Source organism: Hypomesus nipponensis, chromosome 16, assembly GCF_054491055.1.
Source record: "Hypomesus nipponensis isolate SF chromosome 16, ASM5449105v1, whole genome shotgun sequence".
In the NCBI taxonomy this organism is placed as follows: Eukaryota; Metazoa; Chordata; class Actinopteri; order Osmeriformes; family Osmeridae; genus Hypomesus; species Hypomesus nipponensis.
This window is the reverse complement of record NC_140376.1, coordinates 1755683-1783093: the sequence shown is the minus strand read 5'-3', so window position 1 is coordinate 1783093 and position 27411 is coordinate 1755683. Positions and strand designations below refer to the sequence as shown.

Genomic DNA, 27411 nt, shown 5'->3' with positions numbered 1-27411 from the left:
TAACGTGTCCATTATGTTTGTTAACTAATTAGCAAATGGGATATAGTGACTTGTCAACTTAAAAATAGTTTATAGTTAGTTTATTCAATCAGAATATTTTACTGTAATTAAAATCCATAGGGGGTGAAGTCCAGGTGCAAGTTATAGTGGTTAGTGTTTGGCATGGGCTGTCCACCTAGTGGTTCGGCGGACTTGTAAGCATTTGGGACGCCGGGGACGGGAATGGATCATTGTGACCGGGGGATCGAAACCCCCCTTGCGAAACCCTTCTCGCTCTATTCTGCGGTAAAGATGGCGGTGGTAGAGGGGGCGCGCAGTGGCCGGAGCACGGCGAAACGACCCTGAAAGAGTCCCTATTCTACAGAATTTTGAGCGTGGGGTACCGAACATTGCCGCCTGGCTACAGAACGAACAGTTGTTGAACCGTTAATTTCAGTGATACGTTGTGCTTTTTGCTTTATTGTTTGAGACAGGGTGGGTGGGTTCTACACTGATATCTGGCTAACAAGCTATTGAGCTAGGAGTCCGTGGAAGAAGAGGGGGTTGAAAGAAGACTATTTGGAACAGGCCGCTCCACAGTTGGGGGATGTGAGCCAAAACGAGCGCTGGAGGTTTGCTCGCTTCGTCCCGAACATCTTTACACCTAACTGCGGGGATGGGACAACAGGTAGGCCGCGTCGCTGAGGGGACATCCGCCGGGATACAACCGCCACAGCCCCACGCGACTCCGCAGCACCAGGGAAAGGGGAACCGTGGAAGCAACACCGGGAGGAGACCCCGGGATGTCTGCACTACTGGGACACCGCCTGGGAGGGCAGCTAACGTTAACGTTCCAGACCCTGGAATCAATATATTCACCCAACATTCAGGTAGATATCATTGCAACTCTATTGAATCAAATTATTAAAAGCAGTGATTTGTTGAACTGGTGGGTGTCGGATTTGACTGGACTTTACTGCTAAGCTAACGAGGCAAGCTAACGGGTCTAGGAGCTAACGTTCTGTGTACTGGCAACGCCGCGTTAGCGGAAATACAGTTAGCTTGCTAAGAGCAATCAGTGCCAACCACAATCCTGCTGTCCTTTAGCAAACATGTCACTGAGCTAACTAGCAGGAAAGAATAGTTGTATAGTAGTAGTCAACGCTGGGTGATATTAAAGAAACTTCTTTTGAATAGTTAAGTCATCTGTATCATACTTTAGGAATCTTGATTTAAATGTAAGCGTTTCAGTTAGAGAGCGAGCGAAAATTTGTGTGTGAGATAAATGCGTTTCCAGGTCTCAGGTCGGCGAGAGAAGTGAAGAGGGGTTTGGAATTGCACACATCGAAGGCAAGGCAGTCATTCAGCTATTCAGGTCTTCCAGGGATTAGCAATCAGAGGTTCCGTCTAAACAATGAGCTTTGCCACCGGGGATTGAGTGGCAATTCCAGCCCATTAACTCTCTATGGCAGCTACAACAAGCTCACGTTACAGCCCGAGAGTGGCAATGGTTGGCTTACTTGCAACCTCAGAGAAGCTCCACAACTCGGCTGCACCGCTGGCAACACTTTGGGGTATAGGGGCACTAATAGATGGAATAGAGTTCAGCCTGCATAATGTGTAGATGCGGTGAGATTCTCTCTCACTTGCAAGCGTTGTGTCTAGGGCTGTGATCGTCCAAGTCTTGCCTCCTTGGTGAGCTTCAGCTGTGGAGACAAGGCAAGGAAGACTCCCTTGCATTGTCCTACTCATTTTGGTGTACAGCCCTAGGGTTACTGTTGATAACTCTTTCCAATTCAGCCTGGTGAAGTAGACATGAAAACTGACCCATGCATCGACTTTGTGAGTCACTCTCTGGTGATGGGCTGGCTATCTGGTTGTGGTGTATCGTTTCAAAATGGCATGACTTGGATAGCTAAGGTACAGGAAATATACCACTGACTACCAATGCAGACTAGGTCCACTGTCACACCCAGATGTTGTTAAAAGGCAGACAGATCGATGTGGAGCTGTGTGATTGGTATTCTCTGAAAGCCACTGTACCCCCACCATGGTTGTCGTCTTTCAGATTCCTTTCGGATGTAGCTTGCCTTGGGGCCAGAGGGTTAGTGAGTCAGGCAGGCAGTGTGGGGCAGTGCTGGGATCTGATGTGGCAGGAGGCCTGGGAGTAGGGCATCGAGACTGGGGCGGAGAGGCTGGGGCGGAGAGGCTGGGGCAAAGAGGCTGGGGCAAAGAGGCTGGGGCGGAGAGGCTGGGGCGGAGAGGCTGGGGCGGAGAGGCTGGGGCGGAGAGGCTGGGGCGGAGAGGCTGGGGCAAAGAGGCTGGGGCAAAGAGGCTGGGGCAGAGAGGCTGGGGCAGAGAGGCTGGGGCAGAGAGGCTGGGGCAGAGAGGCTGGGGCAGAGAGGCTGGGGCAGAGAGGCTGGAGGTGATGGCTTGGGGGTGGGGCTAGGACTAAGGGAACAGGGCTAGGACAAAGGGGCTGTATCTTGAGCTAACTGATTTATCCAAGCTCCGCTCAGAGAGAGAGAGGTCACTTTGGTTCCCTTCTCGTCATCTGGGAACACAGAAAGCTCCTTGAAGTGCACACTCACTGTCTGTTCAAGTCTTCTCTGTTTTCTGCAAAGTCTGGATTCTGGAGTGAGTGGTCTTTTTATAGGAGCTGGAAGTGCAGTCAGTGTCTTAGCCAGGGTCGAGGGAGGCTTGTAAAACGACTCTGCTAATGGAGGAAAAAGTGTGTGCGTGCAGCTCTTTCGGGGGAGAATGTGTGTGTGTGGGTGTGTGTGTGTATGCCTGGGGGTTCATGTGTGTGCTGGTGTTGGTGTTAGTGTTTGTCCGTTCATGCATATGTTGGTGTACAGTATGGTATACATGCCTGAAGCTAATTAAGCACTGTGAGGATATAGACACCACTTCTCCTGCACCTGTACCCACCCACCTCCCCTTTCCCTGCCTGCTCTGCTGTCATCCTCAGCCTCCTTCCTCCGTCTCCTCGCCCTGCCTCCTTCAGGCTAGGTGACTCATTCCTGCACAGGTCACCATGCCATTCTGGTCCTCTCATCATCATCATCATTTATTCATCGACCCTGACTCTCTGTGCCTGTGTCTGTCCTCAGGCACAGACAGGAGACAGACTGGCAGACAGACAGACAGACTGGCAGACGGACAGGCAGACAATAAGGGTAGACAGGCAGGCCTGTTATTTGATGTCGCTGGGTAAACAGAATGACAGGGTCTGTGTCTGTCAGTGCTGCGCATCGACAGGCTGGCTGACAGCTACTTCCTCTCTTTGGCCACATCAGGGCTTCTTGATCCGAACCACCACCATCATCACTATCACCTCCACTGCAGTGTCCTTGTTGCCCCATTGAGGTTAAACACAGGGCTCTTTCTTCTGGTGATGGGGAACTGGTCTCTTTCACTTCCCCACTGGGCCTGCGTTCTGCGGAAGTCCCTTATCTAATAATGTAGCTTTGTAAGCCAGAAACCCAAGAACCCGTAAGTGTTATACTTTTAAATTGCCCTCTGTGAATTCACTTGGAAAGTGCTCGCAAGCTGCTGGTTGAATTCCCTCCTATTGGCTAATGTCTCTCTCTGTACTTATCTGATTGTTAAGTGTTTTAATGGTTTCTAAAGCGATAGCTTATTTTCAAATCATTCAATAAACCTCAAAACCACATTTGGTAGTTTTTTTGTCGAGAGCTACATGCAAAGACAGCGGGCCCCAGATGTGGTCGTGGTGTTGATGAACGCAAAGCCTGCAGGCGAGGAGGAAGTGGTCATGGTGTTGATGAACGCAAAGCCTGCAGTCGAGGAGGAAGTGGAGCACCGCTGCTTGGAGCCAGACTGAGTATCCCCCTGTCCCCCCTCATCCTGCTGTGGGCATCACCCTCCAGGGGCTGATAGCATGGGGGGGGGGGAGGAGGAGGAGGAGGAGGAGGAGGAGGAGAGAGAGAGAGAGGGAGAGAGGGAGAGAGGGAAGGGGGGAGGGAGGGGGGGGGGGGGGGGGAGGGAGACAGAGATGCTCGCGATTCCCGAACACATAAGCTGATTTGCATTAGGGGTGAAATGGGATTAGAGAAATCCACTTTTCCATATATGTGCCAAGGCCTAAACAACCAAAACAAGGCGTACAGGCGCTGGAAATTGAGTTTTAGAGTTGGTGTTTGTGTGTATTGGGGTGTGGGTGGGTGGAAGGTGTAGAAATTTGAAATAGAGTAATAAAGTTGCCCCCTTGACACTCCTGGTCAGTTACCTGTCTTAACCACTAGGAGGAGCTGTGGCCTGATGTTCTCATACCTCCTCAGAGTCCCGTCTCCACCCATCCTCACCTGAGCCCCAACAGTAAACAGGAAGTGACCCAGCTAGATGTTGGTGTAGCGTCGCTGTGTGTTTTGAGCTAATTTTGTATGATCAGTGCAAATCTTCTCTCCACTTCCTGACTCCTACTGCCTGTCATTGTCCCTCTCCCTTTCTCATCGCTCGTCCAGCCTGGCCTCTGGGAACTGAGGCTTGATCAGGACAGAGAAGTGATTAGTTCCCCTCATGTTGGTTCAGATGGCACCAGAACTTGTCCCACCCCCACTCGGTCATGCTGGGTAGAAGTATCCAAACCATCACCTTCCAACCCTGTGTCCGGGTTGCTGCGAAGGGAGGTAGTGTGCGAGCGAGAGATGGTGGGGCGGGTGGGGCAGGGCGGGTGGAGAGGTGGGGCAGGGCGGGTGGAGAGGTGGGGCAGGGAGGGTGGAGGGGTGTGATAGCAGCAGCTGGGGAGAGTCTGGGTGAGATGCTGAGCCCGTTTAATGTGGACTGGCTTCCAGGGTCTGGTGTACCATACTGCTGCCTCTATGTTGCCTCTATGCTGCCTCTATGCTGCTTATCCGTCAGGCTTCAGGCTGGGGACTTGGCTTGGAGTCCTCCACACACACACACACACACACATGCACACGCACACAGCAAGGGGTCCAGTCTTTATCTCATATCACCCTCTCCTTCAGCTGCTTTCTCTCTGTCTGGCATCTCATCCCCTCTCCTCTTCTCATCATCCTCCTCCTCAATCATTCCTTTAATTGAGCTCCCCCCCTCCTCCTCACTCTCCCATCTATCTCTTTCTCTCTCTCTTCTTTCTCTCTCTTCTCTGTCTACCTTCTTAGTTGATTTGGAATTGGGCACAGGCTGGACTGAAGCTAATCCCCTTGTCTGTCTTCCCTCCCTCCGCCTGCCCTCCCTCCCTCCGCCTGCCCTCCCTCCCTCCACCTGCCCTCCCTCCCTCCCTCCCTCCGCCTGCCCTCCCTCCCTCCCTCCGCCTGCTCTCTCTCTCCTATCTCCCCCATCCTCCCTCAGACCACTTTAACCGCTCGCTGCGCCATTCGGCCTTAATCTGTCCGTCCTGGGCCAGACCAGACAGGCTTGGCAGACTGGAACACACCCTGTAGGTTCACATTGACTCTGCGCTGAGGGAGGGAGGGAGGCGCAGGCTGGCTGGCTGGCTGGCTGGCTAATAGACCTTCTGGTGATGGGCTGGACAGTGTGATCTGCCCTGTGTCTCTATCTCATATCTGTCTGATTGAATCATCTCACCTAGGACACCCTGGACTCTGGGATGGGCTGGAGCTCCACCTTGTCTCCATCTCCACTCGGCTGATTCAATCATCTGTCATCTCAGATCTCACCACCGCACATCCCCTCCCTCTCTCTCTTTCTATACCTCTCCCCTCCCCATCCTCCCCTCGCCTCGCCTCACTCTTGTTCTGTATCTCTGAAGTCCTTAACACCCCACTGCCTTATACACTGCAATGGTATGGAAACAGGCATGCACACTCACACACACACACACACACACACGTCAGGGGTGCTGTTAACCCACCATGTTGTCTTCTGATCACAATGATCATGGTAAAGCCTGTTAATCCTCACCCTCCCACTCCTCTCATTCTCTTTCTTTGACATCACTTCCTGTTGGTTGACCTCTCTTCTTCCCGCCTCGTCGTCTCTCAGGCTGTGTTAACGTGCCTGTCCTGTCCTGTCCTGTCGGAGGAGGAGACACTCCCATCCAGTCACCATCACAACGCAAAACACCTCCAGCCACACACAGACAGCTTACATAAGAGCATAGTGTGTTGTGGTGGTTGAACAGTAATCTTGACGGTACAAGAGTGGGTGCTTCAAAGCACGGTGTGATTATTTTGTCAGGTTCATTTTTACTGGAAAATGTTTGGAAACAACTGTCTTGCCCTCGTTGACAAATCGCTCACTGTCTGGGCATCAGACTTGAGTTTAAAGGAAGGGTAGCCCAAGCGGGCTGTCGTTGTGTACACATTCACCAGTAATGGAAAATCAAATCTATACCAGTTTCCTCTCCCTGCTGCTGTATGAATTTGACGGTATTTGCTGACAGAGGTGGAAAATCCGGACGTCACGCCGGAAAAAGCTCTCGGAGTGAAAGAGGAAGACGAGGCCCCCCCCTGCAAAATGTTCAACAACCAGGGGATCAGATGGCTGAGCGGTTAAGGAGTCGGACTATTAATCAGAAGGTTGTTGGTTCGATTCCCGGACGTGCCAAATGACGTTGTGTCCTTGGGCAAGGCACTTCACCCTACTTGCCTCGGGGGGAATGTCCCTGTACTTACTGTAAGTCGCTCTGGATAAGAGCGTCTGCTAAATGTAAATGTAAATAACAACCAAGAACAGTAAAAGACACACTTTCACTTCAAACAGAAGTACGTAGTCTGCAACACAAGTTACCACACACTGCTGTTTATGTTATGTAGTGTAGGGAATGATGATTATGGAATAGATAATAATAAGTTTTCCAATCCTGTAATGGGCTGATCGAGGCTACACCATCACTACACCACAGCTTGCGGCTGGAAGTAAAGCAGTCAGTTTGCACGGTCCAGCGGGGTGCTGTGCTCTGTGTGGGGCGCTGTGCTCCCTGTGTGGGGCGCTGTGCTCCCTGTGTGGGGCGCTGTGCTCCCTGTGGGGGGCGCTGTGCTCTGTGTGGGGTGCTGTGCTCCCTTTGGGACGCTGTGCTCCCTGTGGGGTGCTGTGCTCCCTTTGGGACGCTGTGCTCCCTGTGGGGCGCTGTGCTCCCAGTGGGGCGCTGTGCTCCCTTTGGGACGCTGTGCTCCGTGTGGGGCGCTGTGCTGCCTGTGGGGGGCGCTGTGCTCCCTGTGGGGTGCTGTGCTCCCTGTGGGGGGCGCTGTGCTCCCTGTGGGGCGCTGTGCTCCCTGTGGGGCGCTGTGCTCCCAGTGGGGCGCTGTGCTCCGTGTGGGGCGCTGTGCTCCCTGTGGGGGGCGCTGTGCTCCCTGTGGGGGGCGCTGTGCTCCGTGTGGGGCGCTGTGCTCCCTGTGGGGCGCTGTGCTCCGTGTGGGGCGCTGTGCTCCCTGTGGGGCGCTGTGCTCCCTGTGGGGCGCTGTGCTCCGTGTGGGGCGCTGTGCTCTCAGCACCTGAGGAACAGGAGACGCAGAGATGTAGAATACAGGAGAATGGTCTGGATAGTCCTTTAAAGTGATGCATAGAGCACCACTTCCTGTGGTGTTTGTGAGGTAGGGGGGGCACTTAGCTCTCATTAACCCCCTTACAACGTACGCGCGCGTGTGTGCAGGCCTGGGCAGGGCAGATAGCCAGAGGCCTCTGTCATTAACCAGGCTGTCATGCAGGCAGGTCTGGAGTCTGGCCATCCTCCTGTTAGACTGAGAGGAGCAGGGCTGGAGAGAGAGAGGGGGAGGATGGGGGGGATGGAGAGAGAGAGGGGGAGGATGGGGGGATGGAGTGAGAGAGGGGGAGGATGGGGGGGATGGAGAGAGAGAGGGGGAGGATGGGGGGGATGGAGAGAGAGAGGGGGAGGATGGGGGAATGGAGAGAGAGAGGGGGAGGATGGGGGGATGGAAAGAGAGAGGAAGAGAAAGGAGGGATAAAGAGAGGGAGGGAGAGAAGGGAGAGAGGGAGGGATGGAGAGAAGGGAAGGGAAGGGAGGGATGGAGAGAGAGAGAGAGGGCGGGGAGAGAGAGAGGGCGGGGAGAGAGAGGGGGGGGGAGAAAGGAGGGATGAATGGATGGGTAGAGAGATGGATGTGGGATGGAGCGGGGGAGGGAAGGTTGGTACATGTATCTTCCCAGAAACCCTGTAATGACTTACTCACTGAGATTAATGGGACAGGGTCACTCGGATGAAGGAGGAGGCTGAGAGGGAGGAGGAGGAGTGGTCTTAGAGTGTGCGTACGTGTGTGTGCGTGTGTGTGTGTGGTATTATAAGCTCACCCAAAGTGCTGAGTCTCATAATGATTACCAACAATGATGCTAAGTGCTGTCCAATAATTGATAGTGATTTATGATGATCTTTGTGTCATCGGGATGTCTATCTCAGTATTTCGCGCTATGCTATTGTAATGATGTAGACCTACATTGGGAGCAGGCCACGTGCAGGGCAGGTCACAATTAGTCACTATCAGAGCAAGACTGAGACCCCCCCTCCCCCAGCACACACACACACACACACCCTGCATGTTAGGCCAGGGTGCTAGCCTGGTTGACAATGAGGGCATTGTTGTCTATCCTGTCCTCATTAATATCTACAGCCGCTGGTCTAACATTGAACCCTGCCTCTTCACGGTTCCACAAACGACTCTTACAGAATGCCCCCCTACAGTGTTTAATGTTTACTGCGTGAATACGTTATTCTGTTGCACTGTGCTGTGTAGTGTCTCCCTGCCAAATATTTCTGTGAATTATTCGCTGACTTGTGTTTAGTGCTACCCAGCCTTCCGTGTGCATGTATTGCGGTGTCCTTGTTTTGATTCTCATCTGCACCATTGTCTCATACCATTGTCAGTGTTTCCTTCCCAGATCTCCATCAGCGAGGCCTGCTCGGTTATTTATGGGGTCCTGTTCGTGTGTGTTGTTGTCCAGCTGTAAATAAATATCGCCCGGCCTGTAACAGAGAATGGTACTACACATGAGGTCACGTCTCAGTAGCCCATGTAATTAGCCCTTCAAGGCGGGTTATTGGTTTACTGCATGCTACACGCCGTTTCTCTCTGCAGAGGTTAAACTCGCTGGCGGCTAGGTTGTGTGTCAGGATAGCAGGGTGACTAGCGACACAGCGCCCTAGGTTTTGGTTTGAGGTTATTCTCGTCTTCTGCGATAGTTTGACGTACGATTAAGTGAAACTCACAGGCTAGCTGGGCTAGCCTGAGTTGCAATACTTAGCGTAATGTTTGTCACGAAAGCTCTTTGATAGAGTGCATCAATAGTGGTCTATGTGAGGTCAACTTTGCGGCCACTCTGATTCGAGGTCGGATGTAAAACTCAAACTAGCTATCTAGCTACCTAGCTAATCGTTTTACGCCGCAACAGCATAGCAGCTGCGGTCAGCAGACATCCTGTCTCTCCAGGAGTCTGGGTCGACGGTGAAATATACAGACAGAAGGGCGTGCTGGCACAGAGGTCAAACTAGAAGCCGATCTAGCGCCTCCAGACTCGCGTGTCACGTTTTGACTGTCCCGCCGTGGATGTGTGGATATCCCCGTAGGAGGGATTCTCACGTAGATTGTTTGAACCGTGTAAACGGGTAGTGCGATTTGTGTGCGTGTGACTATTCCACAAAAATGTGAGAGAAAACGAGGATGAGGATAAGCACATAGTCTTATCAGACTAGTCGTTGCAGAGATCAGGATTCCCGTGTTACTTGTTTACTGGAAGGGGGATTTGAAGCGGGTCTGTGGAGGGGAGGGGAGGGGAGGGGAGGGGGGGGGGGGTTACAGAGGTGCTGCTGGTTCAGCTGTTCAACAACAGCTGCAGAAGAGGCAGAGAAGTCTGGGGAGGAGGTGTGTGTTAGTGTGTGTGTGTGTGTGTGTGTGTGGGGGGGGGGGTCACCACTGCCCAGCTGTCTGGTTCTAGAGGCCCTCCCTTCACACACACATACACAAAGGGGTATTCTCATCACGCACACAGGCGTGTTCGCAGGCACACGACGTACCCAACGCTCAACAACTGCTGGGTCAGTCAGCCCCTTCTGATCAGCGCTGAGCTGGGCCGAGCAGGGCTTTCTCTCTGTCTGTCTGTGTGTCTCTCTCTCTCTCTCTCTCTCTCTCTCTCTCTCTCTCTCTCTCTCTCTCTCTCGACTCTGGTATGGGTCACTGCCGTTGTGTTCTGCCAGTTGTCCTTCTGGAGCAGTTGCCCTGACACACACACACTCTCTGTCTTCCGGGTGTGTGTGTGTGTTTTGGACTGGGCAGCTTGTGGCAGGGAGGGTCTCCTTGTAGGACTCCACTACCATCTGGTGTTGACCACAGTACCAGCCCCCGCCTCACACACTCCTCTGGAGACCCCCCCCCCCCCCATGCACACACACACACACACACACACCACCCCTACCCTCCTTTTCCAGCTTGGGTTTCCTCTTCCACACACATACACAGCCGTGCCTGGCACAAACACACACAGTCACACACAGTGCCATGCGGCATCTCTCCCAGAGTGTGTTTGACCAGGGAGAGAACCACAGGCATGGACGTCCCACCCGCTCAGTCAGACAGACCTTGGAGATCCTGCTGCGGCCACAGCCACATCACAGCTAGCCGCTAGCCTGGAGACGCTAGCCTAGAGCCCTAAAGGCCTTGGCTCTCTAACAAGCTTCATCCTACCGGAGGTGTATCACCCACTGTCCTGCTCTTCCCCAGCCCTGTAATCCAGACAGGGGGGCGGGGTGGGGTGGGGGGAGACTCACCGTGGGGGGTCTCTGGCTGTCTTTCTGCCTCGCGTGCAGAGCCAGTTCACCGCGGAGCTCGGTGAGGGTTAGTGAGGAGTGGACCGAACACAAAGCTAGCTGGTCGTTCCTGCTGGGAAGTCCAGGTGCAGAGAGACCCACCAGGCAGCGCTAGCAGTTGGTGCTAGCAGTCGGCGCTAGCAGTCAGTGGCTGTCAGCAGTAGGGGCTGAGCTGCTGTAGATAGCTGCGGAGAGGAGACGACCGAGAGAGAGGCGGACCTTTGGGTCATCGAGAGGTTACCGGAGCGGAGGGAACTTGACCCTGCAGGCGGAGCCGTCATGTACTGGGAGCTGTGGCTGAGCCAGGTGACCGCGACTGCAGCGCTGCAGCGCATGCTGGTCAAGAACAAAGGTGGGAGACACTGGTACCTTCTGCTGTGTGTGTGTGTGTGTGTGTGTGTGTGTGTGTGTGTGTGTGTGTGTGTGTGTGTCTCTGTGTGTGTGTGTGTGTGTGTGTGTGTGTGTGTGTGTGTGTGTGTGTGTGTGTGTGTGTGTGTCTCTGTGTGTGTGTGTGTGTGTGTGTGTGTGTGTGTCTGTGTGTGTGTGTGTGTGTGTGTGTGTGTCTCTGTGTGTGTGTGTGTGTGTGTGTGTCTGTGTGTGTGTGTGTGTGTGTGTGTGTGTCTCTGTGTGTGTGTGTGTGTGTGTGTGTCTGTGTGTGTGTGTGTGTGTGTGTGTGTGTCTCTGTGTGTGTGTGTGTGTGTGTGTGTGTGTGTGTGTCTGTGTATGTGTGTGTGTGTGTGTGTGTGTGTGTGTGTGTGTGTGTGTGTGTGTGTGTGTGTGTGTGTGTTGAAGTTGAAGCCCTCAGAGATTGAGTGGATCCATCTTGATGCACGCTTGCATGTGGGTCTGGGATAATTAATGGATGATATTGAAAGATGAAAGAAAGACTAGCGACAGACATCACTTGATTATCCTTCAACAAGTGAATGTCTCAATGGTGTTATGTTATTATGATCTGCTCATAGCTTCTGTGGACCACTTTGAGAGTAGATATTTCTGTACGGTCGTGCATTTTGTTATGGTTTTTGCACTCTATCTACACTCTCTCTCTCGCTCTCTCTCTCAGCTTGCTCCTTCTGTTCTCTTCTTCTTCTGTCCTTTCCTTCGTCTACGCCTCCCTCTGTCCTCAGCAGCTGCCCAGACATGCAGCAGAGCTTGTTGGCAGCTGTTAGAAGAAGTCCTGTGAGGTGTGTGTGAGGGCGTGTGTTTGCGTGTGTGAGGGCGTGTGTTTGCGTGTGTGAGGGCGTGTGTTTGCGTACACTCTGCTCAGAGCCTGGTCCGCCCCGCCCCACACCTCAGGTCGTCTTATAAAAGGCAGGAACACACACACACACGTCCAGATTCATCCTGAGAGTTTAGTACTCCTCGTGTGTGTGTGTGTCAGAGTATGTCATTAAGAAGCATAGGCCCCAGCAGCAGCTTTGAGGAAGAGTGGATTCGGCTGACAGGAAATCAGTATGCGGTCCTAAGGGATGTGGACAGAGCTAAACTCCCAGGTAGACACCTCTCTACCTCTCTCTCTCTCTCTCTCTCTCTCTCTCTCTCTACCTCTCTCTCTCTACCTCTCTACCTCTCTACCTCTCTACCTCTCTCTCTATCTCTCTCTCTACCTCTCTCTCTACCTCTCTCTACCTCTCTCTCTCTCTACCTCTCTCTCTACCTCTCTCTACCTCTCTCTCTACCTCTCTCTCTCTCTCTACCTCTCTCTCTCTCTCTACCTCTCTCTCTCTCTCTACCTCTCTCTCTCTCTCTACCTCTCTCTCTCTCTCTACCTCTCTCTCTCTACCTCTCTCTCTCTCTACCTCTCTCTCTCTACCTCTCTCTCTCTCTACCTCTCTCTCTCTCTACCTCTCTCTCTCTACCTCTCTCTCTCTACCTCTCTCTCTCTCTCTCTCTACCTCTCTCTCTCTCTACCTCTCTCTCTCTCTCTCTACCTCTCTCTCTGCCTCTCTCTGCCTCTACCTCTCTCTCTCTCTACCTCTCTCTACCTCTATTTCTCTCTCTCTCTCCTCGTCCGTCACCTGGACATGCAGACCTGGGGACCTGCAAACTGACTGTTATTCTGTTCACTAGACCAGCGGTGAAATGGAGTGAGAATGCATATTGTTGGAATTGTTTGCTTGTTTGAGACTTTTGTCAGGAGTGCTCCAGCTTGTGTTTGTAGCTGGTGGGACCAGGTGAACAAGATCATCTCTATCTCATGTAGAGTTGATTCTCACAGGACTTGTGATTGGTTGACTTGATCCTGTTAATGTTCATTTGTGAATCATTTACTGTACATAAATCATTCAAACGTATGTGATTCCACAGCTCAAGGACGCAGGAGGACCTTTCCCCTCACAAGTCTAACTTGTCCTCCCTCCCTCCCCCTTGCGTCTCCCCCCTCCCCCCAGAAGCTCTCCACCGGCCGTTCGGCCTGGACTCGGCGGCGTTGACGGAGGCGGTGCGCTGGAGCTCCAAGGAGAACCTTCTGGGCGCGGCCGAGAGCGACCCCAACCTCTTTGTTGCACTTTACGACTTTGTCGCCAGCGGTGACAACACGCTGAGCATCACCAAAGGTATGTGCTCCGAGAAGATCCCTCTAGTGTTCGGTTTCACCTCCTCCTCTTCCCTCCCTTTGTTTGCCTCCACCGCTCCCTCACCTGAGAGGGTGACTGCTCACCTGAGAGGGTGACTGCTCACCTGAGGCTGGGCCAGGTGAGGCTGGGCCAGGTGAGGCTGGGGCAGGTGAGGCTGGGCCAAGTGAGGCTGGGGCAGGTGAGGCTGGGGCAGGTGAGGCTGGGGCAGGTGAGGCTGGGCCAAGTGAGGCTGGGGCAGGTGAGGCTGGGGCAGGTGAGGCTGGGCCAAGTGAGGCTGGGGCAGGTGAGGCTGGGGCAGGTGAGGCTGGGGCAGGTGAGGCTGGAGCAGGTGAGGCTGGGCCAGGTGAGGCTGGGCCAGGTGAGGCTGGGCCAGGTGAGGCTGGGCCAGGTGAGGCTGGAGCAGGTGAGGCTGGGCCAGGTGTGTCCACTCCACATTCCTGGGGCGTGAGCTGGGCTGCTCACAGAGACAGGCTGACAGTCACGGGGGGGGGGGGGGGGGGTGCAGGTATCCCTTCTAGGAGAGAGGGTCTGAAAGGGGGGGTGACAGGAAGAGAGAGAGAGTGAGTGTGAGAGAGAGAGTGTGAGAGAGAGATGTTTTTTTCCCCATCCTCAAAGAAACATCAAACATGGAGAGATTATTATAGACATTAGAGGTTATCCCCAGCTGCCCAGGATATAGGCCCGATGCTTAGACTGTGACACACTGCCTGAAAAGAGACCAGACACACACACACACACACACACAAGCTTTCATACACACAGCATCTGACACACACACATACACACAAGCTTTCATACACACAGCATCTGACACACACACACACATAGTCAGGCCCTCATACATGCATATTGTCACACACACCCTGGTGTGTGTGTGTGTGAGGAATCCTCTGTGATAATAACAGGTGGATGTGGCTCACAGGGAAGGCCTCAGCAGACCCGCCTCAGCAGACCCGCCCAGCCTAATCACTGTCTCACATACCCAGCCCTGGCCTGCCCTCATGTCACAGCATGACAGACAGACAGACAGACAGGCAGGCAGGCAGGCAGGCAGGCAGGCAGGCAGACAGACAGACAGACAGACAGACAGACAGACAGACAGACAGACAGACAGACAGACAGACAGACAGACAGACAGACAGACAGACAGACAGACAGACAGACAGACAGACAGACAGACAGACAGACAGACAGACAGACAGACAGGAGGGTGTTGATGGGGAGGGCAGTTGGGGTTTGTTCAGAGCTGTGTAATGTTTGCAGGGTGACTTGCACGACCTTAGTCATAAAGTGTTCATGGATAATGCCAGCCAGAAGAGGGAGAGAGTGTGTGTGTGTGTGTGTGTGTGTGTGTGTGTGTGTGCGCGCAGCGGGACTAGTGTGCCTGTGCTGGACAGGATGCATGGTTAAAGAGTAGACCAGGTAGAGGAGGAGAGGGAGAGGGAGAGGTAGGGAGAGGGTAGTAGAGGGAGAGAGAGGAGGAGGGAGAGGGGAGGAGAGGTTTATAGTGCTTGTGAGGCTCAACAGAGAACAACTAAGGAGGCAGAGATGTAGTCAGAGGCAGCAGGCACACCTTCCTCCACACTTCTGGCGTCATGGAGACATAAACACACCAAGTCTCTACACGCCCCAGCAGCCCTACCCTGCTGCCTCAGCCTTCAGAAGACATACCAGACTGGCAGGCAGGCAGGCAGGCAGACTGGCAGGCTGGGTGACTGACTAGCTCCACACCCACACACCAGAGCAGTAGAAGAATGTTGGACAGGAAAGTATATATCGCCGGTGGTGGTTCTGTAGACGAGGTTCCTGTAATTCTGGCTCGTTCGTGCGCCCACCACTGCTACAAAGGAGAGAAGCTTCAGGTGTCGGATACAAGGTGCTGAGTTGGTTTGGTCCTGACCTGCATCCTCTGTTAGTTAGTAGACGTTTCCCCTGAGAGACAAACTGCAGAGGTGAAGTGATGTGGAGGTCTGCTTTCTCTTCTGAGGGTCTCTATACCTCCTTCAGCTACCTCTCCCTCATCCTCCTACCCCCCCCACCCCCACCCACCAAGGAGAGAGATTGAGTGCGTAGGCATTCTACCAAGAATAACCCAAACAGAGAGGGTCTGGTGGTAGATGCTGTGAGGTAGAGTTCAGCTCCAGGCCCTAACCCAGCCTCCCGCTCCGCCCCCTCTCCCAGGAGAGAAGCTCCGCGTCCTGGGGTACAACCAGAACGGCGAGTGGAGCGAGGTGCGGTCCAAGAACGGCCAGGGATGGGTGCCGAGCAACTACATCACGCCGGTGAACAGCCTGGAGAAGCACAGCTGGTATCACGGGCCGGTGTCCCGCAGCGCGGCCGAGTACCTGCTGTCCAGCCTCATCAACGGCAGCTTCCTGGTGCGGGAGAGTGAGAGCAGCCCAGGACAGCTGTCCATCTCGCTGCGCTACGAGGGCCGGGTCTACCACTACCGCATCAACACCGCCTCTGACGGCAAGGTAGCGGGAGGGGCCGGGGTGGTGGTGGATGGGAGGGGGGTGAGGGTGAGGGGGCGGGGTGGTGGCGGATGGGAGGGGGGTGAGGGGGCGGGGTGGTGGCGGATGGGAGGGGGGTGAGGGTGAGGGGGCGGGGTGGTGGTGGATGGGAGGGGGGTGAGGGTGAGGGGGCGGGGTGGTGGTGGATGGGAGGGGGGTGAGGGTGAGGGGGCGGGATGGTGGCGGATGGGAGGGGGGTGAGGGTGAGGGGGCGGGATGGTGGCGGATGGGAGGGGGGTGGGTGTGAGGGTGAGCTAACAGGGTTAGGGTCCCTTTCTCTAGTCTCCCACGTCGGTGATGCTTCTCACGTCACCGTCTCTCTTCCTGTCTGACCTGTCTTCCTTCCTGTCTGACCTGTCTCTCTTCCTGTCTGACCTGTCTCTCTTCCTGTCTGACCTGTCTCTCTTCCTGTCCGACCTGTCTCCCTCTCCCTCAGGTGTACGTGACGGCCGAGAGCCGCTTCTCCACGCTGGCTGAGCTGGTGCACCACCACTCCACTGTGGCTGACGGCCTGGTGACCACGCTGCACTACCCGGCGCCCAAGTGCAACAAGCCCACGGTGTACGGCGTGTCGCCCATCCACGACAAGTGGGAGATGGAGCGCACCGACATCACCATGAAGCACAAGCTGGGCGGCGGCCAGTACGGGGAGGTGTACGTGGGCGTGTGGAAGAAGTACAGCCTGACGGTGGCTGTGAAGACCCTGAAGGTGAGCTGACCTCTGTTCCTGGGGCTCTGGGAGTTGTAGTTTCAAGGCCTAAGATTTTCTTTGTAACAAACAAACAAAAAACATCTCCTCGCATGGCATGCGTTTTGACGTGAACGAGCTCGGTGTTTTGGTGGGTGTAGCTCGCCACCTGCTGGTGGACTGTGGTAGTGCGTGGGCTGGAGCGTAACCTGTGTGTGTGTGTGTGTGCCAAACAGGAAGATACAATGGAGGTGGAGGAGTTCCTAAAGGAGGCAGCAGTCATGAAAGAGGTCAAACACCCTAACCTGGTCCAGCTCCTGGGTCAGTAGCAATCGATTATCAATTATTTCATGGACTTCTTTTCATCGATGATATAAATGTGTCCGTTTGTCTAGCGAGTCGTCCATTAATGATCCCTCCCTACCCCTCCAGGTGTGTGTACCCTGGAGCCCCCCTTCTACATCGTCACGGAGTACATGCCCCATGGCAACCTGCTTGACTACCTGCGTGAGTGTGACCGGGAGGAGGTGAACGCCGTGGTGCTGCTTTACATGGCCACGCAGATCTCCTCCGCCATGGAGTACCTGGAGAAGAAGAACTTCATCCACAGGTCAGCAGACTCCTCCTGCCCTCACCCCTCCTCCTGCCCTCACCCCTCCTCCTGCCCTCACCCCTCCTCCTGCCCTCACCCCACCTCCTGCCCTCACCCCTCCTCCTGCCCTCACCCCACCTCCTGCCCTCACCCCTCCTCCTGCCCTCACCCCTCCTCCTGCCCTCACCCCTCCTCCTGCCCTCACCCCTCCTCCTGCCCTCAAACCTCCTCCTGCCCTCACCCCTCCTCCTGCCCTCACCCCACCTCCTGCCCTCACCCCTCCTCCTGCCCTCACCCCTCCTCCTGCCCTCACCCCTCCTCCTGCCCTCAAACCTCCTCCTGCCCTCGCCCCACCTCCTGCCCTCACCCCTCCTCCTGCCCTCACCCCACCTCCTGCCCTCACCCCACCTCCTGCCCTCGCCCCACCTCCTGCCCTCGCCCCACCTCCTGCCCTCACCCCACCTCCTGCCCTCGCCCCACCTCCTTCCCTCGCCCCACCTCCTGCCCTCGCCCCACCTCCTGCCCTCGCCCCACCTCCTGCCCTCACCCCACCTCCTGCCCTCACCCCTCCTCCTGCCCTCGCCCCACCTCCTGCCCTCGCCCCACCTCCTGCCCTCACCCCTCCTCCTGCCCTCGCCCCACCTCCTGCCCTCACCCCTCCTTCTGCCCTCACCCCTCCTCCTGCCCTCACCCCTCCTCCTGCCCTCACCCCACCTCCTGCCCTCACCCCTCCTCCTGCCCTCACCCCTCCTCCTGCCCTCACCCCTCCTCCTGCCCTCACCCCACCTCCTGCCCTCACCCCTCCTCCTGCCCTCGCCCCACCTCCTGCCCTCACCCCACCTCCTGCCCTCACCCCTCCTCCTGCCCTCACCCCTCCTCCTCTCTGCCCTGCCTGAGCGCGGGTTCGATTCCCATCCACACACAGATCCCACTCCCTCACCTCCGCCCCCCTCCCCCCTCAGGGACCTGGCTGCCAGGAACTGTCTTGTGGGGGAGAACCACGTGGTGAAGGTGGCAGACTTCGGTCTGAGCCGGCTGATGACGGGCGACACCTACACCGCCCACGCCGGCGCCAAGTTCCCCATCAAGTGGACTGCCCCCGAGAGCCTGGCCTACAACACCTTCTCCATCAAGTCTGATGTCTGGGGTAAGGCCATGCGCACACACACACTGTTAAAGCGCTATTTCAACGTAATAAAACCACAATACTCCCCAGCCAGTCTTCAACCCCCCGTCCTCTTCCTCCCCCCATAGCGTTTGGTGTGTTGCTATGGGAGATCGCCACCTACGGCATGTCTCCCTACCCGGGCATTGACCTGTCCCAGGTGTACGACCTGCTGGAGAAGGGCTACCGCATGGAGCAGCCGGAGGGGTGTCCCCCCAAGGTCTACGAGCTGATGAGGGCCTGTGAGTACCCCAGGACACACACCTGTGTGTGTGTGTGTGTGTATGTGTGTGTGTGTGTGTGTGTGGGGGGGGGGTGTTAGCACTAGCCTCCGTCCACTCACTCAAGATCATATCTTAATCCCCCGCCCTGGAGCAGTCCTAGTATAGTTACACCTCATCAACAAGAGCTGTCCATGGAAGTGACCGAAGCAGCATGTTGAGAAGAGAATGTTGAGGAGACAATGTTGAGGAGAGAATGTTGAGGAGGGAATGTTGAGGAGGGAATGTTGAGGAGAGAATGTTGAGGAGGGAATGTTGAGGAGGGAATGTTGAGGAGGGAATGTTGAGGAGGGAATGTTGAGGAGGGAATGTTGAGGAGAGAATGTTGAGGAGGGAATGTGTCGGTGACCTGTCTGTTGTTCCCAGGCTGGCAGTGGAGTCCTCTCGACAGACCCTCGTTTGCCGAGACTCACCAGGCCTTCGAGACCATGTTCCACGACTCCAGCATCTCTGAAGGTAGGTACCATACCCCCGGCCCTCGCACCTCACGCTCACACAGAACATACCGCGGAACACCCACAGAACCTTCTAGCCGTCTACAGCGGCCTCTTTAACACACAGTTTTGTTTTATGATCAAAAACATGGCACCATATCAATGTTCGGAATGCCTGAATCACCTAATTTCTCCTCTCCTTCCCCCACGCAGAGGTAGCTGAGGAGCTGTGCAAGACCGCCTCCTCTGGCCACACGGGGCCACTGCACCCCCTGGGCCCTGACATGCCCCTGCTGCCCTCCAAGTGCCGCACCCTGAAGAAACACACAGAGAACAAGGAGAACATCGAGGGCGGTGTGGACGTCCGTCTGGACACGGGAGCTCACCCTCACTCAGGTACAGGTCCCACCCAGGCCCGAACCTTCCCACGCAGCCACCCAGCCCTCGGTGACACTCGACGGCTCGCTTTTAAATCCGGTCCCGCCGCCAACCTGGTCCAATCGGGTGGTGGGCGTGGTCAGCCCGCCGGCACCCTGGCGCGTCGTCGAGAACGCAAGCTCAGGAGGCGGGGGGCGGTGTACCTGGCAGACTGAGGTCCAGACGGTGGGACTTGGCCTCACAGGAGGACACGGCCACACAGGCCTGGACAGCAGTATGACGTGGGAGTGTACCATGGTCAATACTGTGAACCACTAACCCCCATGTAACCTCTGACCCTATGTCCATGTAACCCCTGACCCTATCCCCATGTAACCTCTGACCCTATGTCCATGTAACCCTTGACACTATCCCCATGTAACCCCTGACACTATCCCCATGTAACCTCTGACCCTATGTCCATGTAACCCCTGACCCTATCCCCATGTAACCCCTGACCCTATCCCCATGTAACCCCTGACCCTATGTCCATGTAACCCCTGACCCTATCCCCATGTAACCCCTGACCCTATCTCCATGTAACCCCTGACCCTATTCCCATGTAACCTCTGACCCTATCCCCATGTAACCCCTGACCCTATCCCCATGTAACCCCTGACCCTATGTCCATGTAACCCCTGACCCTATCCCCATGTAACCCCTGACCCTATCTCCATGTAACCCCTGACCCTATTCCCATGTAACCTCTGACCCTATCCCCATGTAACCCCTGACCCTATCCCCATGTAACCTCTGACCTTATCTCCATGTAACCTCTGACACTATCCCCATGTAATCCCTGACCCTGAACCTATCCCCTTGTAACCCTACCCTCCCCCTCTCTAACCCTGGCCCCAACCCCCCCATCATAACCATATATTAGTGTTCCAGTACACCAGCCCATCCTCTATAGCACAGCGGGCTCTGAAACCTTGAAGACACACCTCAACCCTGCAATCAGATACCACAGCAGTTACACACACACACACATGTTGCAACATAGTCCTAAGCACCCTGCATCGCCTGCATGATGTGAAGACTGATACTGACACACACACACATACACCACACACACACTGGCCTGTTGGTGCTCGTCTCTTCGTCTGTCATCTTGTGTTGTGATTAATGAGTTTAAAGGATGATATCTTGTTTGTGTGTTTGCCCGTGGTCTTGTTCTAACACATACAGTATTCCCGTATGTTTCACTAACAATGACTGCTTTTGTACTTACACATTCATTAAATTGTTCTCACCCTACCATTGCATATAGTATTTGTATAGTTGTCATTCCTATATTATATTTATTGTTTATGTATTTATTTTGTTGTTGGTTTGAGTCATATCATGGAAATAAAATGTTCAGTATTGTCTCTGTGGGGAAAATGAAAAGCATACATTTTCCTGTCAGTTCATATTCACCAATCCTTCAAATGATAACAGCCTGTTGTTATGGAAACACAACACGGCCCCAAAACACCCAACACTCAAACACCCAAAACATTAGTAGCGGTGAAAGGCCGCCTGCAGACTCACTACAGTAGTGATGTACTTCATTCTCCTACTTCCCGTGCTGCACCAGCCACACTCCCCCTCTTCCTCAGCCGTCTCCCAGCCCTCAGGGGGCAGAAAGGCCTCATTGTTCTGTCTCAAAACATTCAAAGTGAGGTCAGTCATGAGGATTGGTTGGTCTCTGTTGCTAGAAGAGACTTGTATGACATTGTTAGGAGAGTTAGAGATCTGCAAGCACTAGATAGTTATACAACTCCATTTTACGTATCATATTTCTTCCAAACAACACGCGTTAAGCTTTCTTATACCTCAGAACCTGTCCTGGCTTTCAGAAGGGGTTTTCTGATTTCATCATCGGATAGAAATTCCTGTTGAACTGATATGGTTTTATAGGTCTTGTTAAATGAACGTGTCCTCCGCTCTCTTCAGGTCTGGCTGCGGCGTTGCTAGGAGGAGACGGTCGGTCGGGCGGCTCCCCGGCGTTACCGCGGAAACAGCGCGACAAATCTCCCAACAGCCTTTTGGAGGACGGCCAGGATGGCGCCACGTTCACGCGCAACCGCAAGGCGGCCTTCTTCAGCTCCTTCATGAAGAAGAAGTCCTCGTCTTCCTCCTCCTCGCCCTCCTCGCAGCTCCAGCAGAACCTCCCCACCCCCCCTAAGAGGAGCAGCTCCTTCAGGGAGATGGAGACCCAGCCCCACAAGAAGTACGAGCCCCAGGCAGCCTTCTGCGCCCCCATGCCCCCCCTGCCCGCCCAGGCCGACGGCCCGGGGTTCTCCCCGTCCCACGGAGACGCCAACCACAGCCAGTCCCGCTGCTGCGGCGCCACCTTCGGGCAGAAGCCCTCCTCCGGCGGCGGTGGGGGTCTGGGCTCGGGCTCCCAGGTGGGCAGCAGCAGCAGCTGGGGGAGCCTGGCCGGGTTCTTCACCCCCCGGCTCATCAAGAGGACCCTGGGGCTGAGGACGGGGAAGTCCTCTAGCCCGGAGGACGGAGGAGGAGGAGGCGGAGGGGGGGTCGGAGGGTCGAAGCCGTTCCCCCGGTCCAACTCCACCTCCTCCATGTCGGCGGGGCTGCCGGATCTGGAGCGCATGGCCCTGACCCTCCCCAGAAACCGCAGCAAGCCCCCCCTGGAGAGGACTGCCTCCACCACCTCCCAGCCCGAGAACGGGGCCTGCCCGCCCCGCACGCCCTCCGCCTCCGACACCATGCTGCTCCGCAGGCTGGACGACCAGGGGGCCGCCCAGATCAGGGAGAGGCCCAAGGCCAAGCTGATGCCCCGGGGACCGGGGAGCGGGGCCGGGGTGAGGGCTCCAGGGGTGGGGGGCGAGGCGGCGGCGGCGGCGGTGGACTCTGACGGCACCTCCCGGCTCAGGGAGGGGGGCGAGGAGCGCCAGGGGTGGTCGTCGCCCTCCAAGGCCCCGGGGGGGGTTGGGAGGGAGGGGATGTCGTCGGGACAGGCCCCGCCCCACAACCACAAGGTCCCTGTGCTGATCTCGCCCACGCTCAAGCACAGCCCCGCCGATGTGCACCTGGTGGCCGTGGACTCTCAGGGCAACCGCTTCAAACTGTTATCCTCTGAGCATCAAGCAGACCGCGACCGGCCGCGCCTGGTCAAACCCAAGTGTGCCCCGCCGCCCCCCCCCACCCTGCGGCCCCTGCAGCACACCTACAGCGGGGACGGGGAGGAGCAGGGCGGGGGCGTGGTGGAGGTCAATGGGGACGGGGTCAAGGGTCAGAGGTCGGGCCGGGCGACGGGGCCCGGGACTGCGCGACCGTCTGTGCCGCCACCACAAGTGCCGCCTGCACATTCCTACACTTCCTCTGCCAACAGCAACGCCACCCCTACCAAACTAGCCAACGGAGCCACCAACACTACCCTCTCTTCATCAGCGCCCCCCGGTGGCTCCAAGGGGGGCCTGCGTCGCACCAGGCAGGAGAGGGAGCGCGTGCCTCCGGAGAGGGTGAGCAGGGAGGCCCTGCTGGAGTGCGCTGAGTGCCTGAGCGTGGCCCTACACAGCAGCCCTGAGCCCTCCTCCAGCAGCCTGGTCCTGGACGCTGGGCACCAGCTGCTGGATCACTGCTCCGGCTACGTGGACTGCATCCCCCAGATGAGGAACAAGTTTGCCTTCCGGGAGGCGGTGGGGAAGCTGGAACTGAGCCTGCAGGAACTGAGGGCCACTTCCTCTTCCTGTGGGGGGGGGCTCCCCGGGGGGCCCACCCTGGACAGCCTGCACACCTGCATCAAGGAGATCAGCGACGTGGTGCAGAGGTAGCCTCGCAGAGCTCCCTTGACCTTTGACCCTTTTGGCTCTGGGCCCCCTCCCCCCGTCAAGACGTTTTCCCTTTGTTGTGGTTCTGGTTGCGTGTGGGATGAGAAAGAGGGGGGGAATCTCAGGAGTACCTCAGAGAAATCACTACACATTTGTTCAACTCTCTATTGTTTACAGTGGACTGTTTGATGAAAAACTCCAGTGGAATTACGCTGTTGCTCTGACCTAATGTATATATGGTATATAATTGAGGATGCCCACATAGAAATGCTTCAGTTTGTGACCCCAAAATTACTTTCGTCCCCGATTTCAAACGTGTCCACCCGTTAACGACTAAGGCCTTTTTCTATTATTTGAATGTGGCGTGTATTGTTTAATATGGTTGAATATCTCTCCCCAATACAATATCGTACGAGTGGAACACATTTCGATATTTATGTCCAGTTGCCCTGGCACACGACTCGATATTTTCCCTTCTAGTTAAAGGGTAGAGAGGGGAGGAAAGTGCACAGGGAAGTACGGTAGTAAGAGGGTTTAGGACAGTACCTGAAGTGTCCTTCAGGTGTACGTTTCTCTGGATAAACCCTGGAGCCTTGGCCACTTGTGCCTAGATTCTTCATTGCGAGAACACAGACACATTACCTGACAGACTGATCTGTCCACCATAGCTACAGTATGTTTCCTACACAAGAGCAATTTGTACATTTGTTTGGGTTTTAAAAATGCTTTTCAGAATGTCTATGAACTTGAATTTTAAATTATTGTCGTTTTTTTTAATTTTTTTAATTTTTATTAAAAAGCACAGACCTATTTTGAAAGAAAAGAGGAAACAAATGTAAATATTTGCTTTATTTCATATACAGGAAAAAAAGAAACATTTTACGATCACATTGTAAAGTTGATGTGTTTTGTTGTGAACAGGAGTAGAAGTGGAACGAGAGGCGCTACCAGACTGAGGCCACACCAACCCCATCTCTCACGTTTTTAATGAATGTATGGTTTTTCTCCACAGTGGAACTTTCGGAACGGCCGTCTCTGTCCATCCGTGACCCTAACCCTGTCTTCCTCAGGGAAGGAGGGGTGCGACCTTAAATTCCAGAGATAGCTACGCGCACCCGGACAGTTCTTTGCATGACAACGCAACAGTTCTTTTGGTTTCGGTTTCAATCCTAACGTCAAATTAGCTCATATTTCCATAACGTGTCTAGCTAACACAAAGCCAATCTTGCGACTGTTAACAGCAAGTACAGGTTGATTGGATTTGATACAAATTAAATGAAGGAGATAAATTTAAGTCAGAAACGTCCATATGGGTCAGTCAAGTTGCACATTGACGGAAGTCTGGCAGTGTTCTAGCACATCTTTTAAGTCATAGCCCACATTCCGTTTCCACACCGTGCGTGTCGACTTCAACGTCGTTGAACCTTTAGAATGTTGACCTGTAGAACGAGCACGCATCCTATGCCCGGCTGAAGGGGCTCGTACGTACGTATCTGATACCCATAGGGGAATGCAGTGATGGGATCTAGCAGTGACATTTATGGTGGCGGTCCAACTCTATTCCTGGAGAGATACCTCTGTGTGGTTTCTTTCCAACCCTAATCTAGCACACCTGATTCAAAAACAGCAATCAGCTTCTTAATCAAAAAAGTTTAATTAGGTTGGTTATAACTGGGACTCAAGCAGAAACCTACAGGAAGAGTAGCTCTCCGGGAACAGGGTTAGAGATCTCTGGTTCAGTTTTGTGGTCCATTCCTTATTTCACAGATTATCTTCAGTGTGTTCCTCACATCGCATCAAGTCTCCAACTATCTTTTGTTATCACTGTGAGCTTTGACTAAATGGAATGAAAGATGTTGTTTATTTTCGCTACTGAATGCAGCAATCTTTATTTCTGAATAATTAATGGTGCCTTTTATCAAATGTAAAAAAGATTTATCTACAGTGCACTACAGTCAAGAATATGATCAACTGCAATTTATTTTTACTGTAGATATCTTAAGTGCTTTTGTTTTTAGATTTCTCATTTTGTGATTACATAGTGATCTAAAGTATACATCTATGACAACAAATATTACTGGGATTAAATGCCTAAAATGGTTTCACTCAAACTTGAAGAAAAGTGCAATTTGTCTCCTGTTTTGGATCATGTGTTTGTGTTGGAAAGATCTGACATCCTCACAGCCACAAAACTTAAGTGTTCTCATCCGGCAAACGGAGATGGATCTCAACGCTTCTCTGTCTCACTCTATAAAGATCATTAAACTATGCCTTCATTACTTCCTGTCTGCCTGTATGCTTCCTGTTGGCTTCTTTGCTGACTGAGCCAATGGGGCCTTCCATTCAATCTGTCCCCTTGTTGTGTATCTGCTTTCTTCACACCCCCAGATTGATCTTAATCTAAGATTATAGAACATTTGCATTGGAGATTCCCGTTCCTGGAGGTGTTTCTTGGCCAATAGCAACGTTAGACTGTGCCCAGAATGTTGCTTGTTAATGCTGATTTATTGGGAACTGCTTCAGTAAGAGGAAGTGTCCCTGTATTCAAGTTGACATCCCTTCTCTATCCCCTCACTGACCCTTACTAAAGGAAAAACAATGCCCTTATCAACCCTATGCAATGGGAGCTGATGGGTTAGGGTTAGTTGTCAACAAGGCTAATAATGTTCTAATTGGGAATTCAGAACCAAGTCTCCTCACCGTGTCAGATTTTTTTTTTTTTTTTACAAATCTGAGGATTCATATTTTTAGTTTTTATTTATTTTATGCTTTTGTATTTATTTTGTTTATATTTGTATTGGTGTATGGGTCTGCAGAGGCACTCTCCTGTGTTTGAGATCTGAACCGTGCCGGAGAACTCGTCATGTATACGCTTCATTATTATACCAAAGGCCACTTCCGTATCAGTCGTACTAGTGCAATGAGAAAGGAACACACTTCATTATGAGTATGTGAATTTAACAGGGATGAAAATGGCAGAGGTTAACCTATTAACTTTTCTATTGTACAAAATATATATTTTGTGTGTTTTTAATTTAAAGCTCACATATGATATATTACTGTGAAGTTCTTATCAGTGTTAAACTTGATGTAAATAATAAAATAAAAATATTGAACAATACCCTACGGCCCCTAATTTATATCTTAACAACATATTGAATTTATGAGCACATTGAGCAACTGAAACTTAAGGAAAAACGAAATAATCATGGCAACAATGTAGGCCTATAAGTCGTGGTTATACTGTTCACACACACACACACACACACACTAATATATATTGTTTAGGAAAGGGACCATAGTACTGACTACACTTTTTCACTGAAGTTAAAGTAGTTTGGGCTCTGACATATAATTGAGTGAAACGTAGCCATTACTGCTAACTGTTTGTGTACGGCTGGTCCTAAACTTTTTGTGGAAAATATTTTTTCAACCTTTCAAAACTTTTTTTTCAAAACTTAATATTATTGTTGCCTTTTACATTGCTCCATGGTAAGTTCATAGACTAGATGCGTCTGTTGTGCGTGATAGCCAGGAAATGAAAAAAGGGTAAAATAAAAAAGTTGTCAGAAAAAGTAAAGTACTGATCAGAACAATCTATTAAGTAGCTTACAATAACTACTTCCCATTTCTAGTCACATAATTAATCGAATGGGAGCTGTCGTTTCAATCAATACCAGAAGTTAAGCCATCACGTGACGTCCACTCGCCTTTCGCTGTCCCACCGTCGACTCCTCCCCTTGAAATCTTTCTCCAAAGTGTAAAGATGGCGTCTATCATGGAGGGACCGCTGAGCAAGTGGACTAACGTCATGAAAGGTTGGCAGTATCGCTGGTTTGTCTTGGACTACAATGCTGGTTTACTGTCATACTACACGGTATGTGCTTTGTTCTAAATTCACATGGTGTAGATGTACGGTCGGTAAAAGATTTTGCCACCGGGTGTCAAACCAAAGTGGGGGAAAGGGCCTGTGTCAGGAGTTGGGAATTTCGGCTGTCAGAAATGGGCGGGTTAAGTCTCTGACAGACCTGTTGTTGACCTATCACAGTCTTTCTTTTCGACTGACTAGCGAATCAAATCACAGTATTTTCATCTTACTTGGCTTCAGGAATAGCTACAAATGCTAACCGTGACAACAAAGCTGTAATTCCCAGTGCTTCATGTCAACTGCTACTTTGCAATGCTTAAAAGCGACGTTTTAATCATATATCGTTTCATAC

At 53.3% G+C, this 27411-nt stretch overlaps 2 protein-coding genes across 7 annotated transcripts in view; both read left to right on the top strand.

Annotated features, from left to right (window-relative positions):
- The first annotated feature begins 207 nt into the window (after positions 1-207).
- On the top strand, positions 208-26123 carry abl2 (c-abl oncogene 2, non-receptor tyrosine kinase). Of its 4 annotated transcripts, none has more exons than XM_084675797.1 (11): positions 208-869; positions 13140-13301; positions 15504-15799; positions 16272-16544; positions 16760-16844; positions 16956-17133; positions 18078-18262; positions 18370-18522; positions 18928-19017; positions 19209-19391; positions 21351-26123. In XM_084675797.1, the coding sequence occupies exons 1-11, from the start codon at positions 656-658 to the stop codon at positions 23192-23194; spliced, it is 3663 nt and encodes a 1220-aa protein (XP_084531923.1). In that variant the 5' UTR covers positions 208-655; the 3' UTR covers positions 23195-26123. The 4 variants fall into 4 exon arrangements, with proteins under 4 accessions (XP_084531923.1, XP_084531922.1, XP_084531925.1 ...); XM_084675796.1 differs by having other exon boundaries at positions 13137-13301; XM_084675799.1 differs by lacking the exon at positions 208-869 and adding an exon at positions 10719-11095 and having other exon boundaries at positions 13137-13301.
- An 816-nt stretch (positions 26124-26939) lies between these two features.
- The window catches only part of osbpl9 (oxysterol binding protein-like 9), a 28320-nt gene continuing 27848 nt past the window's right edge, over positions 26940-27411 (top strand). For all 3 annotated transcript variants that reach the window (XM_084676064.1, XM_084676063.1, XM_084676062.1), the window contains exon 1: positions 26940-27068. In XM_084676064.1, the coding sequence (XP_084532190.1) occupies positions 26958-27068 (111 nt within the window). In that variant the 5' untranslated portion in view covers positions 26940-26957. The remainder of the gene's footprint in view (positions 27069-27411) is intronic.

Excerpts from the sequence above, each read along its gene's own strand:
- abl2 (XM_084675796.1), top strand. The coding sequence starts at position 656 with ATGGGACAACAGGTAGGCCGCGTCGCTGAGGGGACATCCGCCGGGATA. Across the intron at positions 870-13,136 it reads TATATTCACCCAACATTCAG|AAGCTCTCCACCGGCCGTTC; the intron begins GTAGATATCATT and ends CCCTCCCCCCAG. Across the intron at positions 15,800-16,271 it reads ACACCGCCTCTGACGGCAAG|GTGTACGTGACGGCCGAGAG; the intron begins GTAGCGGGAGGG and ends CCTCTCCCTCAG.